The sequence below is a fragment of the Arachis hypogaea genome, chromosome 18 (assembly GCF_003086295.3).
Source record: "Arachis hypogaea cultivar Tifrunner chromosome 18, arahy.Tifrunner.gnm2.J5K5, whole genome shotgun sequence".
Classification (NCBI taxonomy): Eukaryota; Viridiplantae; Streptophyta; class Magnoliopsida; order Fabales; family Fabaceae; genus Arachis; species Arachis hypogaea.
This window is the reverse complement of record NC_092053.1, coordinates 126140005-126156228: the sequence shown is the minus strand read 5'-3', so window position 1 is coordinate 126156228 and position 16224 is coordinate 126140005. Positions and strand designations below refer to the sequence as shown.

Below are 16224 nucleotides of genomic sequence, written 5' to 3'. Positions count from 1 at the left end.
AAATTTATTCATTATATATATATAGTCACTCAATAATAATAATAATAATAATAATAATAATAATAATAATAATTAATAAAATTATTAGAGATTATTTTAAAAAATTTAAGATTAAAATCATTTGATATTTTTTGTATTTAATATAATTAAAAGATATACTATTTTAAAAAATATGTTTGTATTAAAAAAATATTGTATTTAATATAAATTCAAATTAAAATATTTTTTTTAATACATATTTTTTAATATAAACATATTTTTTTTACATAGCATATTTTTTAATTATATTAAATACAAAAATATCAAATGGTATTTTTTGTAAAATAATCTCTAATAATTTTATTATTATTATTATTGAGTGAATATATATATATGAGAATCTGATGAATAAATTTATTATTATTTTTGTCTAAAAAATACAAAAAAATATAGTACCGTATTATTGTATGGTTAATAATTATTATTATTATTTTATTTTATTTTATTTTTAGACGGAGGACTGTTATGTCTAATAGAAAAAAACGTTGAGAATTGATTTGTACATTAATTTTTTTTGAGGACTAAAATGTCTATTTTTAAAATCTTTAGATATTGATTTGGGTAATTATTTTGCTGAAAAATGAATTGGGACTGACTTATCTACTGGAGTAAAATCTTAAAAATTAATTTGTGTATTAGTTTCTCTTAGAAACTAAAATGTTCGATTTTAAAATTTTGGAGACTAATTATTTGGGTAATTAGTAATTACTCACAAAAATGGAAGAGGGCAAGTCACCAAAAAAAATCGAGTCACCAAAAAAAAAATTGGAAGAGGGCGGATTGGGTATTCTCTCAAATTATTATGAAGTAAAGTGTTTCTTTGGAAGCACTCACCACCACTCACGGCTTCGGGTTTGGAAGCTCTCACCGTCGCGTCGTCTCTCACCGGATCTCCGGGTCTCTCTGTTTCTCTCACCTCCTTGCCACCAGCCCGTTGCCGCCGCCGACCACCAGCTCGTCGTCGTTGAGTGTTGCCAGCAACCCATCAGCCTCTGTTTCAGGAGAACCATTATTACTTGTCAATTGGTTGCTAATCTTGACGGAAAGGCTTTAAATTAAAATGGAATTTGGCATACAGACATGTGTGTTCCCCTCGATATCCTCCATCTCAATTCAACTAACACTTTTCTTTTTTCTACGCAACAGTTGTTGACCGTTGAGGTTCTCTCTCTTTTTGCGACGCAAAGCAAAAGAGTGGTGTTCATATTCTAAATTATAAAATTGAGAGTCAAACGTTTGACTCAGACCAAATAACAAAAGGTTGATGCGTGAAATCCCCATTTTGCCCTTGGCGTGTTTTCGGCTTTTGGCTTTATACCGACGCATCTCGCACCTTTCACAGTCACGTTGTCATTCTCATTCTTAGTTTCTCTATGACGGAGGACTTTCTCCCTCTGCAATTTTCGCCGTAATCACTTTCTACTTAATCTTCATTACCTCTGCGATCTTTCTTTTTCTCTTTTTGCATTAACATTCAGGCACTCATTACTAGCATTGTTTTTTCTTGCATTTCTACGCGTAAATCAGAAAATAATCGAAAAAGAAGAAAAGGAAAAACAAAATGCATGTAGCTCCTAACTTTATAAATCGCTGCATATTGGACTATGATCTTAGATTCAAATGCTTGTTACTTGATAAATGATAGCAATACGATACAATCATTAACTATGATCCGCTTTTGTGTTTTCAACGAAGAGAAGTATTCAACATTGCAACCTCCGTCAACAAATCTTCTAAGGCAATGTGCTAAAGAGCCTTCTGATTCAGGTAATTGGGTTAAGTAGCTCAGGTTTTGAAACTTTCTATTTTTTATTTTCTGGTAAGCTGATTTCAGTGTGTTTGTTTATTTATTTATTTATTTGCAGATTTCTGCTTAGATTTTTTCTAAAATTCACAGAGATAGTCACTTGGGGATCTGTCTCTCTTAATTTTAAGGTGAGTTTTGTCTATATACTTTCCCTAATGTGGGTTTCTAACAGAAAAGGAGAAAGATTAATGTGTTTTTGTGGTTTCTTCTGGGAAGATTTTAATTAACGAATCTTATGTATAAGCTCAAAGGATGGCTAGAAAAGAAACATTTCAAAATTAGGGTTTTGTGCTTCACAATTGAAGCTTGTGCTGCATATTATGCTGTATAAACCTGAAATCTTTATTTCCTGAATACCATGTGATAAAGGTGTTACAGCGAAAATGCTGTAGCTTGGAAAGAACTTGAAGATCACTCTTCATTCATTCTGATGCCACTAATTTATTTATTAGTTTGGTTATTGAAAAAATTGTCAGAAAATTTTTGTTCGGTATTTTTGTTATTAATTGATAAATTGAACGATTAGTATGTAGCAGTCTGTTCTAACTAATGCATGGATAGAGTAAAATTCTTTCTTTTAAGTGTACCAAAAGATATATGTTTCTATCTTTTTTAAGTAAGAAATAGTAACCAAAACAATGTGAAGCTCCTGTGTTATGACAAGTTTGGTACAAGAATATAATGAATTAGTTGGATTATCACAAAATAAATAAGTGAAAAACAAGTCTGACATTTTAGAAAGGTTTTGCTTAAGATTTGAGGCTAGTTAGTTTTAGAAATTTATTGTTTCTGAAGTTATTCATTTTGAAGGATCTATGTGATGCCTCATTTTTCTTTTATCATATCATCCTCAGTAGTAACATTTGACATGCCTGCCTGCATAATTTGCTTTACATTGATGTTTGCTTCTTGCATAGTTTGGTATTTTCAAATAGAGTCATGACTTGTGATAATAATAATATACTTTTCCACTGATTCATGTTTTGATGTAATGTTATCTCCTTGGCTTGTGTGCATCAGATTCAAACACCAGTACATGGTGGCTTGCTTTTTTTATTGGATGTTGTTTCCTTAAACTACCATGGTTACAAGGATACTTTGTGTGTAAGATTGAGTTTGTTTGTATGTATATTAGGAACTTATTGACTTAAATCCCCGCTTCTATCAAGTATTACTTGAGAGTGAGTGAGTGACTTACATTCACTTTGCCTCAGTTTTACTACCAGAATATATTAAAAAGAAAAAAGTATGGATAATGGTTAACATGGTCTACTTGTTAACAAGGCTGATGATATTGAACCCCTCTTTACATTGTTTTCTCTGTATATTTTATATTTTTTCCACCCTTTTTAATTTTTTTCCCATTCGCTATGCATCTAAATCGTACTATCTGTAGTTTTTCGTTTCTAATCTTATTGCATCCCCCCCCCCCTCCCCCCCAACCCCCTCTCAAAATATATAAGAGGTCTCATTGTGTGTGTGTGTTCTGCAATTATTCATTTCTAATCATATTTGTTTCTTTTATGTTTCTCAAATTTACATATATTAAGATGTCTCATTTTGTGTTTCTCTGTGTTTCCTCCCTTTTTATTCCCATTTTAATAATAAAATGGCAAGCATTTCATGCTTTAATGCCTCTATGAAAACTAGTTTCTCTAATAAAGCTTCTTTCTTAAAGGCATTGAAGACTATTTTCAGAAACTAAATGTCTATCATACATGAAAATTATTCTCTGTATAAATATTGAGACAGTTCAAGGGGAGTTCCTGAATACAAGTGCTCTTATTCTCAGTATCTAGAGAAACTAGAACAAAAACAAAAACAGAAATGATAAAGCAAACTTCTAGCATCTGGGGAATAATATTTTTATCAGTCCCCAGCAACAGAAGGATTTGCTTTAAGCACTTTGTCATGTTCCCAAATATATTCTCCTCCAAGTTGTACATGTTTGCTTCCTCTTCCTTGCACCCTATGCTAAGCTTGATTTTTGTTAGTTTTTTCCAAGGCAACTGTATATTACAGCCTTGATATTCTCAAAGATCTTGGGACTAAGGAATTAAGGATAATTGAATACTAGCTATCGTTGATGCTGATTGCACTTGCTAGTGAACTGCATCAATAAACAGTATTTTGATGCTTCTGTTCTCTGTCATTTTGATGGACAAACTTGCATTAGCATGCTTGGGATGGGATGGGAAAGTGTCGGCCCATTTCATACGTTGTTATATTGATTAATTTGAGATTTACCAAGTTTATGGTTTCTATTTATTTATATATATAAATGATCATCATGCTACCTAATGAACAATACTTTGTTGTTGCTAACTCTACCCCATGTCCCTATGGGATTTTTAAGATGGTGGGGTTTTCTGGTCCCACTCTCATTGTCTAGGGTTGTGCCATAATGAGAACTTTGTTTATAAAACAACTGCTGTTTAGAAATCGCATGTTAATATTTTGTGATTGTATCTGAGGTTTGTTACCATTATCAACAGGAAAATGTTTAAGATCCCAGAGCACCAAGTTGCTGGTCATCAAGCCAAAGATGGTATCCTTGGCCCCCTAATAGACGATTCTGGAAACTTCTATAAGCCTCTTCAAAATGATGAACGTGGTTCCAAAGAAATTGCATTTTATACCTCCCTGTCTTCTGATCCCAGGGTCCCTGACAACATTCGCAGATACTTCCCCATTTTTCGTGGTACTAAGGCTATCAATGCATCTGATGGCTCTGGCTTACAACCCCATCTTGTTTTGGAAGATGTTGTCTCCAGTTACCAGAGCCCATCTGTAATGGACATCAAAATTGGTTCTAGGACTTGGGATCCTCAAGCTTCTGAGTCCTACATTGAAAAGTGTTTAAAAAAGGATAGAGAATCCTCTAGTCTGACATTGGGTTTTAGAATATCAGGATTGAAGTTAGTGACCTCCTCCAAAGATGCATCGGTCTGGCAGCCGGGTAGGAAGTTTCTTCAAAACCTAGCTGCCAACGACGCCAAATTGGTATTGAGTAGGTTTGTTTCTTCCAACGTGGCTTCAAATGATAACATACACCCAGATTGTTCTTTTGCGTCCAAGGTTTTTGGTGGACCTTCTGGAATTTTGGAACAGCTACTGGAACTTAAGAAATGGTTTGAGGTTCAAACTATTTTTCATTTCTATTCTTGTTCTGTCCTCGTGGTATATGAAAGGGAATCTCTGATGAAAGGAAGTAGTAGTTCAGGTGCTGTTGTTAAACTTGTTGACTTTGCACATGTGGCGGATGCAAAAGGTGCCATTGATCACAACTTCTTGGGAGGGCTTTGTTCTTTAATTAAGTTCATTTCAGATGTATTGGAGGCACCTGTTGAAAACGGCATTTGTAACAATTACTGTTCTAAAGATGAACACTGAGACTGCTTTGCTTCCAGGGACAATTTTGGGATTTCCAAACAAATTCTGACTTTGTTGACAGTCAAATCAAGTAAAGTACTAGCATTACTTTCTACACTGCCTCTGTTATCCTATATTCTCCGCATTATATTTCTTGCAAGTCAATGTTACTATGTTGCATATCATGTGGCAGATGGTGCATATGAACTCAAATTTCCTGCTAATTAATTCAAGCATCAGTTGTCTTTGTCAGATGAGATGAAGAAATCTAATTATCTTTCAAATATTGTTGTACTATTTAGATTTTTGTTAAGATACTTTTTGAGCTATACTTATTAGGACAATGTTACTACTATGCATCAAGTTGAACTTGGTTTATGATGTGGTTGGCAAATTTAAAGATGAAATTGTGAGATGTATATTTTCTTCAGATTGAACATCTCTCATTTCATCTCATCTTTAGATTTGCTCAATGTATCTCTGCACCAAGTTTTACCTAATTCACCACTCATTATTATCCGTTTTTAATTAGAAAAAAAAATGATTTATCATATTGACAAATAAGAGTAATACCTTAAATGGTTAATTAAGAAAGTTGGGTTTTTTTAGGCTTTATGTTTGTTTAATAATTTGCTAAAGAGAGACTAAAGAGCCAAAGTTTTCCTGTTAGTGTGTTGAGAATATTTTTAGGTACATTTGTTAGCATGAATTATCCTTAGTTGTGAATTTGGTATTTTACTTTTCACATGTTCTCACAAGAAGTAACGGGAACATGTCCAAACACCCTTTAGTGCGTGTCCTGATTTATATTTAGAAGAGAATCATTGTTTTACGAGTTACTAGTCAAAATGGTCTTTGAAAGATACTTCGATCTCTATTTTCGTTTTCGAAAGAATAAATTAATCAAATTTATCCTCGAAAGATAACGGATCTGGTCACGTTAGTCTTTCCGTTATTTTTCTTATTGACAACTCTAACAGAAAATGACGTGGCACGTTAAGTTACTTTTTTTTCTTTTTTGAGGCCTGGAACCAAAGCAAGTCCAAACCCGGAAAAACCAACCCTAACTACTACCTGACCCGGTTCTCTATGGTAGCGTTTGGTGGAGAGACAGAGACGGAAAGACTGAGACTGAGAGACAGAGACTAAGAGACAGGATTGAAATAAATCTCAGTATTCTGTTTGGTGCAAAATGGGAGACAGGAATTGAAACAAGAATGAAACTCTAATTTAATTTGCACAAAGGGTAAAATTGGAATTAATTAATTGAAATGAAAGTATTTTAGGTATAAAATGTTATTAAAGTTTCAGTCTCCATCTCTAAAAATTTCAGTCCCCTGTGTCCCTACTTTTTGGAGGTACTGAAATACTGAACTTTTAGAGACAGAGACAGAAATTTTAGTACCAGTCTCTGAACTAACAAACACGATACTGAGTCTCAGTCTCTTAGTCTCTGTCTCAGTACCTCAAAACAAACGCTACCTATCAGAACTCCCTTACTGATGACTGTCTTCTCCTACTCCTTCATGTTGGAACACTACGCGAATCCTCCTTCCTCTCTGGCAACGACTTTGCTGTCACTACCTCGGTTATAGTCAGTCTTGTCGCCGCCGACGCCTTTGCTCCTGCTGCCGTTGCTGACGCCTCTGCTACCTCCGTTATGCCGTCCATGACTTTGCTACTGCCGCCGATGCGACCTCCGAAGTTGGCCCCCCGTCTCCGCTTCACTTCTGCGCGTTGTAATTCCTTCGAACCAGGCGCGTGATGAAGGTGAAGGTGTAGCTGAATAACTATGGATCGTTTTTCCCTAAAACTCCATAACCACCGCAGCACCGCCCTGCTGGCCTTCATCACCACAGCGCTCAAGATTCTATTCTGATGCTTGCTCTTCCCATCACTGGATACCGTGCCACACTCTGTGCCATTTATTCTGATGCTTGCTCTTCCCATCACCGGTGGCTAGGCAGTTTCTTTGGCTCTCCTAGAGATCTGTAACTCTCTCACCGAGCTCCGCCAATTCCTTCTCCTTGTCCTCAAGAACGGCTTCTACCACTAGAACTTGTTCCGAAGCATCATATGCCTTTGACACCTTCGACGACCACAACAAGCTCGATGTACTTTACCACACATGCTGAAAGAATATGCAAGAAATTCTTCTTCGACAGTAATCAAACTTAAAATTGAGAGCGCGAACGATGTCCCCCTTTATTTCAAAAAGACTCTCTCTCTCTCTCTAAACACCTTTTCTCCATTTCTCTCTACCCCTTTTCACCTCGCTGCCGCTGCTCCAGCCCCGGTCTCTCACTGCCCTCTCACGGAAACCATCCAGTTTCCTGCCGCCGCACCGCCGCCATCATCGTCCAGCACCGCCACCGTTGCATCTCCTTCTTATATAAATTATAATTTAAAATTTATTTACATATTAATTTAGGGATTAGTTATACGTTAATTTCGGGATTTATGATTTGATTATTATTTGCTAATTTAGGGTTTGGGATTAACTTAATGTAGGATTTGCGTTTTGGTTATCATATGGTAATTTAGGTTTTATTCGTATTTGTTATTAGTTATTATAAAATAATATTTGTGTTGATTATTTTGGTTATTAAAATTGGTTTGATGATGAAGAAATTAAAATAGATTATATGATTTAGTATTTGTTTATTTTACAAAGTTAGATTGCTTTAAATATTTATTAAATGAACTGTGCATTTGAGTTGAGTAGTAAAAATGATTGAAGCTTCTTGGTGGGTGGATTAGGATTTCAACCCTTGTAAATTGGTTTGGATAGATATTTTGTTCGGATAGAATCCTTGAGAGGTGGAGAAATCCGAATTTTAGGGGAGATTCTGTCGAAATTTTTATAATATTTTGAGTGAAATTGAATCAAATTATGTTTTTGAAAGTCTTAGGATTATGTTTAGGGTTAATAGATATTTGTGTTAATTGTGACATAAATTTGTTCCTCGTTAAAATACTTATTTTAAGTATTTTCGGTTATTTGTTATAATTATTTATTATTCATATATTTTCTCACATTTGTTATAATTATTTGTTATTTCTTGAGTTTCTTCTTATGTTATTATATATTGGTGTTTGTTATGTTATTGATATGTTTACTGTATTGAGTGTATTAATATGTTTAGAGTTGGTGAATTTAATTGTGTTTTGATTAATTTAGAAATATATTCGCTGTGCAGACATGACGACATGTAATAGAGGTAGGTCGAGTGAGTCACGTAGTCGTGATAGAGGGCAGGCTTCTACCGAATTTCCAGGGCTGTCCAGTCATCATCCTCTACTTCGGTTAACCCGTCGACTCCTGTGACGCCACAGGCAGGTCCATCGGACCAGCAATTCATCATGGTCCCGAACTCGAACTGGGTGTCTCCTTCTGCTACGTCGCCCTGTAGATGCAGCGACGACGTCGATAGAGCCCACAGTGGGTGATGCCTCCAACGCCCCTGACCATGATGCCCCTCCACCACCTTCCATCATCCACCTGAGGATTTGGCCCGATGACATGTAGTCGTGAGTTCAATTTTTAATATTAAATTTGTTTATCTTAAGTTTGTTCATCTTATGTGTTTGTTAATGTGAGATTTTTTCTCCAATAGGTTTGCACCAAACTCCAATGCGTGCACACAAGAGATATTTGAGGTCATTAAATCCATGTACAACTAACCGTGGCCGACCTACACACAGATCCCGACTGATGTGAGAGAATGGTGATTTAAGAGGTGAGCGATAAGAACCCAATTTCGTTTGAATTACTTAACTGTATAGGAATTGTATTTCATTCCAAAACGCTTATCTTGTTGGATCACTTTGTGCAGTTGAAATTCATATGGGATACAGAGTACAATGTCATGATCAGGAAGACCTATGACCGCCGCGCCGCCAAGTGGTTTCAGTAGATAATGAGTGACATTTGTTAGGGGAAAGGCCACCTGACATTGTGGATCCATCCAAACATCAAGCGTGACTTGGAGAGCTTATTTCAGAGATAACGAGGGGTTCAAGCGTCACCGTCTGACGATGTCGCTAACAGGGCTTCATCCAGGTCGTCAAGGTATACGAGTGGATCGGCGACCTTCGTGAAGATGAAGACCAAACTGATAAGAATTTTGACATTATTTAATGTTTTAGTAGTTACTTGAATTAATCTTTACTTTTCTTTTTTATTATTAATTTAATTAATTAGTTAGTAGAGAAAATGTTTGTTAAATTTTCTGTTCTACTGAATTTAGGTGGTTAGTGTAGGTTAGAGTAGGTTAGAGTAGGCTTTGAGATTGCTGGAAAATATTGGATGGAATCCTTTAAGGGTGGCTAAATCCGAATTTTAGGTGAGATTCTGTCAAAATTTTTATAACATTTCAGTGAAATAAAAAAAATTAAAATTATATTTTCGAAATTATAATTAAGATTTTGGTTCATGCTCATATTTGTTTGTCATTGTTTAATTTGTTCATTTATTTTATTGGTTGGTTGATATATTAATTTGTAGTCGAAGTCGCTGGATCGTGAGGCAACACTGGTAGAAACCTTTAAGTATACACATACTTTGAAGGCAAACAAGGAGAGATTTGATGACTAGCGGTCTGCGGCCCATTATGTGAGTTTAAACTAATCCTAAGTTTCAACTTTATTCGGTTCAAAGTTAATTATTAACTATTATCCTAATCTGCTAATCACAACTAACGTGTGTGATGCAAGAGGAGTACACGCAGAGGTTGGAGGCCGCGACCCAGCAATCTCAACCACCTAGTGGGGCCAACGAAGCCGGCTCTAAGACCTCCATGGTGGATCTCGATAAAATTTGGTGCGAAACTGCCTCTGAACCCCACAAGAATCGCTGATTCGGGTTGGGGTCATTCTTCGCTAGTGGCATCTGCTCCTCTATGTTGGTGGCTTCCTCTGCGTCTACCTCTGCCACCATCCCAGCTAATCCCTAAGAAGTTGTTGACCTGAGGGAGGAGGTACAGAAGCCAACACAGGAGCTTCACCAGTAAGCAGAGCACAATGAGCAAAGGTATCGAGACCTTCTTGCACGCGTTGTTATCAGCTCGGACTTGACGGAGAAGCTGGAGCAGTTCGATCGGTTGCAACAACAAATGGAGGAATACGGCCAACAGATGCATACTGGAGGCATCGGCGCTGCTAGTGGGATACCGACGACAGCACCTCCTCCGCCGCTGTTGCAGGGAGACCACGACGCCGCCGACGACGACGAAAATTACCAGGATCTATAGGATTTAAGGTTGTATGCATTTTTGTTTGTCTACATTGTATTCTACATTTGTGACATTTTATTGCATTTAGACTATTTATTTTTTAATAAAATAATATCTTAATTTCTAGCAACATTAAATTTAGGGTTTATAAAATTAGGGTTTATAAATTAACATTTATTCTAATTGTGCCAAAAAATTTTGGATTTATAAAATTAACATTACCATCGAATTTACCCTCAGATAACTCCGACGGTAAAATGACGCATAAACACGTGAAAACGGCACCAAATTTACCGTCAACACAATCTCATCAAATCCATTGAAAAAGACTGATGGTAAATCCACCGGTAATTAGCGTTGGATAAAATAAATCCGATGCTAACCAGTTTCTGGCGATGTTTATATCGTCAACCCAAAGACGACAGCAAATTTGATGGTAATCCATTTAACGGTGAATTTATTTTATAAATTTGACGTGAAATCCGACTGTACTCAACATTTTTTTTGTAATGTGTATTTAGATAACATTGGCTTTACTCTTGGTCTTCCATGAGTCATCATCATCATAACCAAATAAAAAAACCCTAACAAAGCACATTTACTAAATAAGACTAACTACTTTCACAATGCACTCAATTTCTTTGGTCATTAAATACAACACAAATTAATGGCCAACAAACCTCAAGTAAGAGAAACACACAAAACTGAACATTCAACCTATATATACAATGGTTCTATTACTAACCTTTTTGGAAGAAACGGTTGCGCAAATTTTTCTTCTTCGCTCTTGCAAAAAGGAATGACTGAATCGAGTTTTGTCGAAGAACTATAGTAGCGACATTGATCTTTCTCACCACCGTACATGCGAGAGAATGAAAAAGAAAAAGAAGAGTATCCTGTTTTAGTGTTTTGAATGTTAAAACTGAAGTGGATTTGTTTTTTAACTCCTTGTGGTCTCAAATTACATTGTTTTAAGAGGAATTAGGCGCTAACAATGAAATGACGTCATTTAGTAATGGCTAGTGTGTCATTTAATGTTTCAACTAAATACGCCATTAATAGAGATACACGGAAGGACTAACATAAGTAAACTTTTAAAATGTAGAGGTTTAATTTGAGTGAATTAAAAATTTTAAAGCCAACTTGAGATTATCACTAAATTTTAAAGACTATTTTAAATATTATCTTAAGTAAAACATTGTTATTCCTATCTAAGAAATAAATTTTAATTTATTAATTAAAATCTTTTTCGTTAAGATTTCGGAATGTTACACTATTCAGGCGTCGGATAACTTCTAGTTTGTCTCGGAAACCTAAGAAGTGAGATAACTTACTTCTGCGAGATTAAGTTGAGCAAAAATCAAAGGCCATCAGCACCAATAATGCTTTGGATCACTCATTAATTTAATTGCTAAAAAATTAAATTAGCGAGCAAAGAAGTATTTATATGTTTAATTTATACATTTAAAATTAACTAATTTGTGATTAAAAAATATTATTTTTAGATTAAAATTAACTAATAAAATTACTTGTTATATAATTTAATTTATTTTAAATATATATTTTATATTTTAATAAATATTATTCTATATTAATAACTGATTTTAAGATATACATTATATTTAATATAATTGTTTATGATAATGGAAATAAGCCTGTGAAGCAACATTCCAATCTCTTTTTCTAATTCATCACCAAATGAAATCGCCAAGATTTTGATCATCCACGCCCTTCATCACCGTTGGAAACTTGATTACTACTCTACATTTACATTCTCAAAAATCTAAACTTTTCTCATAAAAAATATAATCTCCATATTTACAACTTAAGGGAGTGCTTCCACTCTTTAAATTGGATCAATAAAATCTATCAAATAATAAATTTACGTAAAAATACATTCTCACTTCTTTACATAGTTATTAGAACCACCCGCTTCTATAATTAACCCTGCAGAAACTTCAACACCCTTACTACTAAGCTAGACATTCTTCTTTGATTACTATAGATTAATAATAAAATATATAATAATAAAATTCACATGAGACTGCTCTAAACCTACAATTATATACTAGTTTATATATAAGATTAATTTTATTTATATATAATTTTTTTTTTATTTTTTTTAGATTAGACCTATTAAATTAAAGGCTAATAATTTATATAAATTGTATATATCCTATTAAAGTAATAAGTTAATGAAATTTATATATAATTTATTTAAATTTAAATAATATGAAATATTAAACACTAATTTTATTTTTTAATAAATATTATATTATAATTTTATATTTATTTAAATATTATTGGTTAAATGGTTCAACTACTGACCCATTGGTTGAACCACTAACCCAATCATCCAGTAACAATTTTGATAACTATGCTTCTTTGTACTTCTTATCCCAACTATCTTCCTAAAGTTCTATGAAAAACAATAACAAAAAGTAATTGAGTAAATTAAAAATTAATAGTTTTTTATTAATTAAAAATAGAATATTATACAAAAAAACATAGAAATTTATAAAATAAAAATAGTTTGTTTCAACAAACAATAACAAGAAAATAATGAGAAATTGGAAAGTAATAGATTTTGAATTAACAAAAAAAAGGTAAAATTATAAAAGAAAAACATACACAAAAATGTATAAAAAAAAAAAAGGTAAAAATAACTATTAAAGATATTTTGAGCGGAATTTGTTACAAATATTTCGTTCAAAATAATTTTATTTATTTATACATAAATTCATTTGATAAATAATTATGTATACATAGATAATAACTTGTGCTTTTATTAGGTTGTAATAGTGGTAGTGTTAATTATGGGTACTGTAATGAATATCAGTGCAACAAAAGGTTTCTTGCCGACTTTCATTGCAGTTATTAGGAGATTTGTTATAGTGTAGTTAGAGCTACAGTCACTTGGCATGGACCCTTGTGTTGTGCTGTGCTGGTGTTCATATCTTGAATATTTTGGTGCTTATAGCATGAAGGGATAGGTAGAATCATGATTTGTTGCTTTTTGATAAATGTTTTTTACATGTGGACGTACGAGGGAAGAACGTGCACGATTTAACGATAACTAGATTTTAACCCTGCCATCTGTGAAGAATTTAAATTATGATTTTCGCATAATATTATTTTAATTAGATTTTATAACATTATTTAAATAAAATAGTGTATATTTATATGAATAATTTTATTTTGCGATAAATAATGTATTATTGAATTTTTTATTTAATCATGTATGAATATATTTAAAATTGTCAAAAAATTATAATGTATTAAGTAGTAAATTAAATAAAGTTGTTCAATATAATTTTGCATTTAAATTTTTTTATTTTGCGTTTTGCATCTTCTTTTTGGAGGATTGCTGCTTTTTGGCTATATTTATTTTGTTTTCCTTCGCTTGAATGTTTGGGGTAAAATTTGTTCGTTATTAATTTTGCATTGTTGATTATCTTCTATTTTTTTTGTTATTATTTGTTGATCCATTTAATTTGTTTGTTGGATGTGTTTTAGATTTTCCTTTCGTAATGTATTTAATTATTTATTGGTATTAAATTTTCATTGGATGATTTTACCATTAGTGAATCCGGTTCCTTTTTCAAAGGATGTATAATTTGGTTAGTAAGTGTTGTAAATATATAAACGTTAAATAATATTGTTTATTTGCAGCAGAGTTTAATATTTTTTTTTTTGAAAAGAAAGAGTTCAACACAATACAGTGGAGTAGTCAAACAGAACTAATAACCAATTTAAAGAAACATAGTAACAATAAAAGAAGCCCCATTGTTATCTCCGGTATTGTCATCAACAACTAAAGGAGTCTTCACCACACCACTCGTTGTGACTCAACACAGTCATGTGAGTGATATCTTCAACACCTTTGCTTCTGATCTGAAATATCCTTCTATTCCTCTCCAGCCAGATGTTCCAAACAATCGCACAGAAGCATCTCAGTCGTTGCTCTCTATCCTCCCTCCTCATTGGCCCCTCTGTCCAATTCAGAAAATGTTCTCTCATTGACCCTGAAATAGACCATTGTTGTTCGATCATCGCTAACCAAGCACTCTACACCTGCCAAGTAAATTCACAACATAGAAACAAGTGGTGCACGTGCTCCGCATACTTATTACATAGAACACAAATGTTATCATCCTGGTTAATGATCTCCAAACGGCTTAACCGTTCTTTTGTATTCACCCTACCTAGCAGAACAAACCAAGCAAATAGTTCTACTTTAGGTGGAACTAACCCTTTCCAGATGGTCTTTGTAAAGCTGTAGCTTGTCACCTCCTCCGAGAGTATCGCCTCCTGCAAAACCTAAACAAATGAGTTAGTTGTATAAACTCCTTGTCTATCATATTTCCATACAACCATATCCTCTCTGTTAACTACTAGTTGCACAGGTCTCAATGTCTCATGTAATTGACCCAGTAGTCCCAACTCCCATTGAAAGAGCTCTCTCCTCCATTGGAAGTTCCAAATCCATTCTAACCCGTCCCAAAACCCACAATTCCCTATAACAGATCCACATTAGTTTGAAACAGAGAAAAGCCTGGGAAACCGCTCTTTTAGAGGCCTACAAAGTAACCAAATATCTTCCTAAAACCGTGTACAGCGCCCATCACCAATCTCCATAGACAAGCCTGTAACCATCTTATCCCTTATCTGGTCATTCATTATATGTAGCTAGCAGATATCCTTCCACAGTCCCCCTCTAATAGGTAGCACTTGAATTGACAGCATCTCATGAGGATTCAGATTATAGCAGGAACAAACCACCTTCTTCCACAACGGACAATCCTCCTCAGCAAACCTCCACCACCACTTAAACAACATAGCTGTGTTCCAAACCATAGCATCCCCAACTCCCAACCCGCCTAGTTTTTTCGGAGCCTGCACCACTTTCCATTTGACTAATGTCATTCCATTACTACCATCCTCCTTACTCCACAAGAACCTTCCTTACAGTGAAATCAATTTTTCAGCAACAGCTTTCGACAGCTTGAACAAACTCAAATAATACACAGGCAGACTATTTAAGACTAATTTAATCAAAACCAACTTCCCAGTCTTATTCAGAAGTTTAGCTTTCCACAGACTGAGCTTCTCATCGACTTTGTCTATTATAGACTTCCAGGTCTTCACTAACCTTGGATTTGCACCTAAGGGAATACCCAGGTATTTGACTGGAAGGGTCTCACCTTTACACCCCAACAACTGGCACGTATTCTGGATCCACTATTCTTCACAGTTTATCAGAATCAAGCTCGACTTGTCAAAATTAATGCTGAGGCCTGACATCAACTCAAAGCATCTCAATAGCCGCTTGTAATTCTTGATAGTGTCCTCCTCTGGTGGGCAAAACAGAATCGTATCATCAGCAAACTGAAGATGTAACAGCGCTACACTATCTCTGCCTATCAACAAAGGTGATATACGCCCACTCCTGACTGCCTCTCCCACCAACCGATGTAGAACATCCACAACCAGTACAAATAAGAACGGAGAAAGCGGGTCACCTTGTCTCAGGCCTCTTTCCATCTTGAACGGCTTGGAAGGCGACCCATTTATCAAAACCGACATAGATGCTGTGGAGACACACTCCATAACCCACGATCTCCATCTATGGCCAAACCCCATTTTTTGCAATACTATGTCCACAAAACTCCACTTGACTCTATCAAATGCCTTCTGGAAATCTAGCTTGATTAGTGCCGCCTCCTTTTTTCTCAGTTTAAGCCAGTTTACCGTTTCACATGCGATAAGTGC

At 34.5% G+C, this 16224-nt stretch overlaps 1 protein-coding gene across 2 annotated transcripts; it reads left to right on the top strand.

Moving 5' to 3' along the window:
* Positions 1–1024: 1024 nt before the first annotated feature.
* Positions 1025–5502, top strand: LOC112771901 (inositol polyphosphate multikinase beta). Of its 2 annotated transcripts, none has more exons than XM_025816739.3 (4): positions 1025–1447; positions 1740–1806; positions 1905–1974; positions 4342–5502. In XM_025816739.3, exon 4 carries the CDS (start codon positions 4346–4348, stop codon positions 5237–5239), a length of 894 nt encoding a protein of 297 aa, XP_025672524.1. In that variant the 5' UTR covers positions 1025–1447; positions 1740–1806; positions 1905–1974; positions 4342–4345; the 3' UTR covers positions 5240–5502. The 2 variants fall into 2 exon arrangements, with proteins under 2 accessions (XP_025672524.1, XP_025672525.1); XM_025816740.3 differs by having other exon boundaries at positions 1735–1806.
* Positions 5503–16224: the final 10722 nt, after the last annotated feature.